At 34.1% G+C, this 2439-nt stretch overlaps 1 protein-coding gene across 1 annotated transcript; it reads right to left on the minus strand.

Annotated features, from left to right (window-relative positions):
- Window positions 1-690: 690 nt before the first annotated feature.
- LOC105764663 (thioredoxin-like 1-2, chloroplastic) lies at window positions 691-2213 on the minus strand. Its single transcript, XM_012583326.2, has 4 exons — window positions 1836-2213; window positions 1536-1715; window positions 1274-1438; window positions 691-1205 (listed from the first exon to the last, which is right to left on the minus strand). The coding sequence occupies exons 1-4, from the start codon at window positions 2079-2081 to the stop codon at window positions 963-965; spliced, it is 834 nt and encodes a 277-aa protein (XP_012438780.1). The 5' UTR covers window positions 2082-2213; the 3' UTR covers window positions 691-962.
- Between the last annotated feature and the right edge of the window lie 226 nt (window positions 2214-2439).

Here is a 2439-nt window from a genome sequence, read left to right on the forward strand (position 1 = left end):
TTTAACGGTAAAAGCATGTAGATATTAATTTTGAAGTCTGTAGACTACTAGTGTTTATTAAAAATATTTGCTTTGGTACGAAATACACTAGAGGTTTGAAATAAGTCATGAAAACCTAATAATAGCATAGTTATTATTTATGGTGCATTTTCCTCTCATTCTTACTTAAAATTAATGAAAATTTAATTATGTTTAGATTCAAGTAAAAGTAAGTATTTTGAACTTGATGAGTATATCAAAACAATTATTGATACAAAAACAAAATTGAAGTACTGATTTGAAAAAGAAAAGAACCAAAAACAGATCCCAAGTTAATGTTTTCTTCCTTCACATCCATTCCACCAAACATCTTCACAATGATTTTAAATTTATTCAATGTATCTTTCGAATTTAGTTTTAATTTAAAATTACAATTAAACTCAGATTTATCAGTTAAATCAGTTTCCCAAAGGTTTAAAAAATAATAAAATCAAGGTAGAAATATAAATTCAATTACTCATATTTGTTACCTCTACACTTACCTAGTTTTAAATAAGCCAAAAAATTGCCGTAAAAATAGTAAATCGTCTCCAAAGTGGCCTCTCAATGCCAATGGAACCCAATAAATGCTTTAATTTTCTTTCCTTGAAGGAACAGCACAATAATGCTCTCGGTTGGCCTCAACCACCGCCGATTATACTATCGAACACGTTCAATCAATATGATTACATTTAATACATATAATTTATTATCATGTACACATTGAAAACAAAAATACAGGACACATCAATAGCAATCATTGTAGCATTTGCAGGATTCAATTAAAAAAAACACCCAGAAGCCTGCTTATGAATAACCCAGCTAATAATGATAATGATGTATAAAAATGGGGAAATTGAGATCTTCCAATATCAAAATTGGAGGGTGGATCCATTTTTATCCACTTCCATAACAACACTCTTAGATTTGTTTCATATCAAAACCTATAGCAGAGCACCCTCTTTTTGGAGCATTATCCGATTATTATCTGCTTTGTTCAATATACCAGACAGTTCCATGGTTCTCATGAACATGGAATCGTTCAAGGAAGGTGATTGTAAACTACTTAATGACAATTCACCAGCTGATACTAGTTTCATCACCTCAGACTCATCCAAACCTTTGGCAGGGCCAAGGCTGCATTCATCCGATCCGTGATTTGCCAATGCAGCTTTGAATTTCTTGATCTGCAAACATAATATATGTCAAACACTTACTAATACGAAATGAATGAATGCTATACCGAAAAGCTTACCGTAGCATTGGTGCAGCTGAAGCTGCTGACTCGCCCTTCAGCACCTTTATAGAACCTAAAGAAGGGTAAGACATGAATATTGAGACATTGACACATCTTCTTCAGTTCTTCATAGTTAACTTCAAGGAAAATCGCATTTGGATTCTGTTCAGCCAGTTGACAGATCTGATACAAACATAACCCAACCACCAACAAACCTTACACACACGGAAAATAAACCAAGACATTTTTTTTTTGTTAAAAATCATACACACAAAAATACCTTAGGATGGAGGGCTTTGCAACCACCACAACCGGGTGAATAGAAGTCGATAATGACCAATCGATCACCAGCATTTTGTAAGGAACATACAAGTTCTTGAGCAGAGTGGATCTTGACCATGTTGGGTTTAAGATTTTTTTCCCACCATCTCATACATCGGCTCACACAGTTTGTTTCAGCCTGGGAAAAAAAAATCAATTGCTTTAAACATCAGCTTCCAGCCCAACCTATTAAAACAAAATGAACCCAGAAAAGAAAAACCTTTGAAATCCAAAAGTAAAGCAAGGTTTTTTGACATACTTGAACCGAGAATTTGTTTTCAGGTTTGGTGGTGCAGTTTCTTGAACCATTCTGATCTGGGACAACAAGTGGTTTCCCCCAAAAATCAAAGGTTAAAACAGGAACCTTTTTTGATGATGAAGAAGCCTTGGAATCTACAGAAGTGGATGATGTCGAAAACCAGGAAGCTTTGTTGGAGTGGGAGCTCAACATAGTCTCATTGAACCCAGAAAAATATGAACCACACTTCAATGAAGTAGAAGCCATTACGCAGTTGTCAAAATGAACCAAAAGTGAAGATTTTGAACAAAATAATGTGCTCTGTTTTTGCCCCTCTGAAAGTTGGGATGGTTGAAGAGAGAGAAAGAAAGAAGGTTGAAAAGGAGGAGGGGGTGTTGGTGGGGATATAAAACGGGAAGTGAGTGGAGTGGGGTCAAAATGATTTGGATTTAAGGTTATCCAATTTGTTTTCCTTTTCTTTTTCATTTAAAAGAAAACCATAATCCAATTTGTTTTGTAGTGATTGAGAAATATATAAACCAAATATTTTGAGGATAATCAGAACTACTTCTTTTTAATGTTTAATTTCAAATTTTGGATAACATTCTCCAACTCTTTAAGGAAA

This window comes from Gossypium raimondii, chromosome 12, assembly GCF_025698545.1.
Source record: "Gossypium raimondii isolate GPD5lz chromosome 12, ASM2569854v1, whole genome shotgun sequence".
Taxonomy (NCBI): Eukaryota; Viridiplantae; Streptophyta; class Magnoliopsida; order Malvales; family Malvaceae; genus Gossypium; species Gossypium raimondii.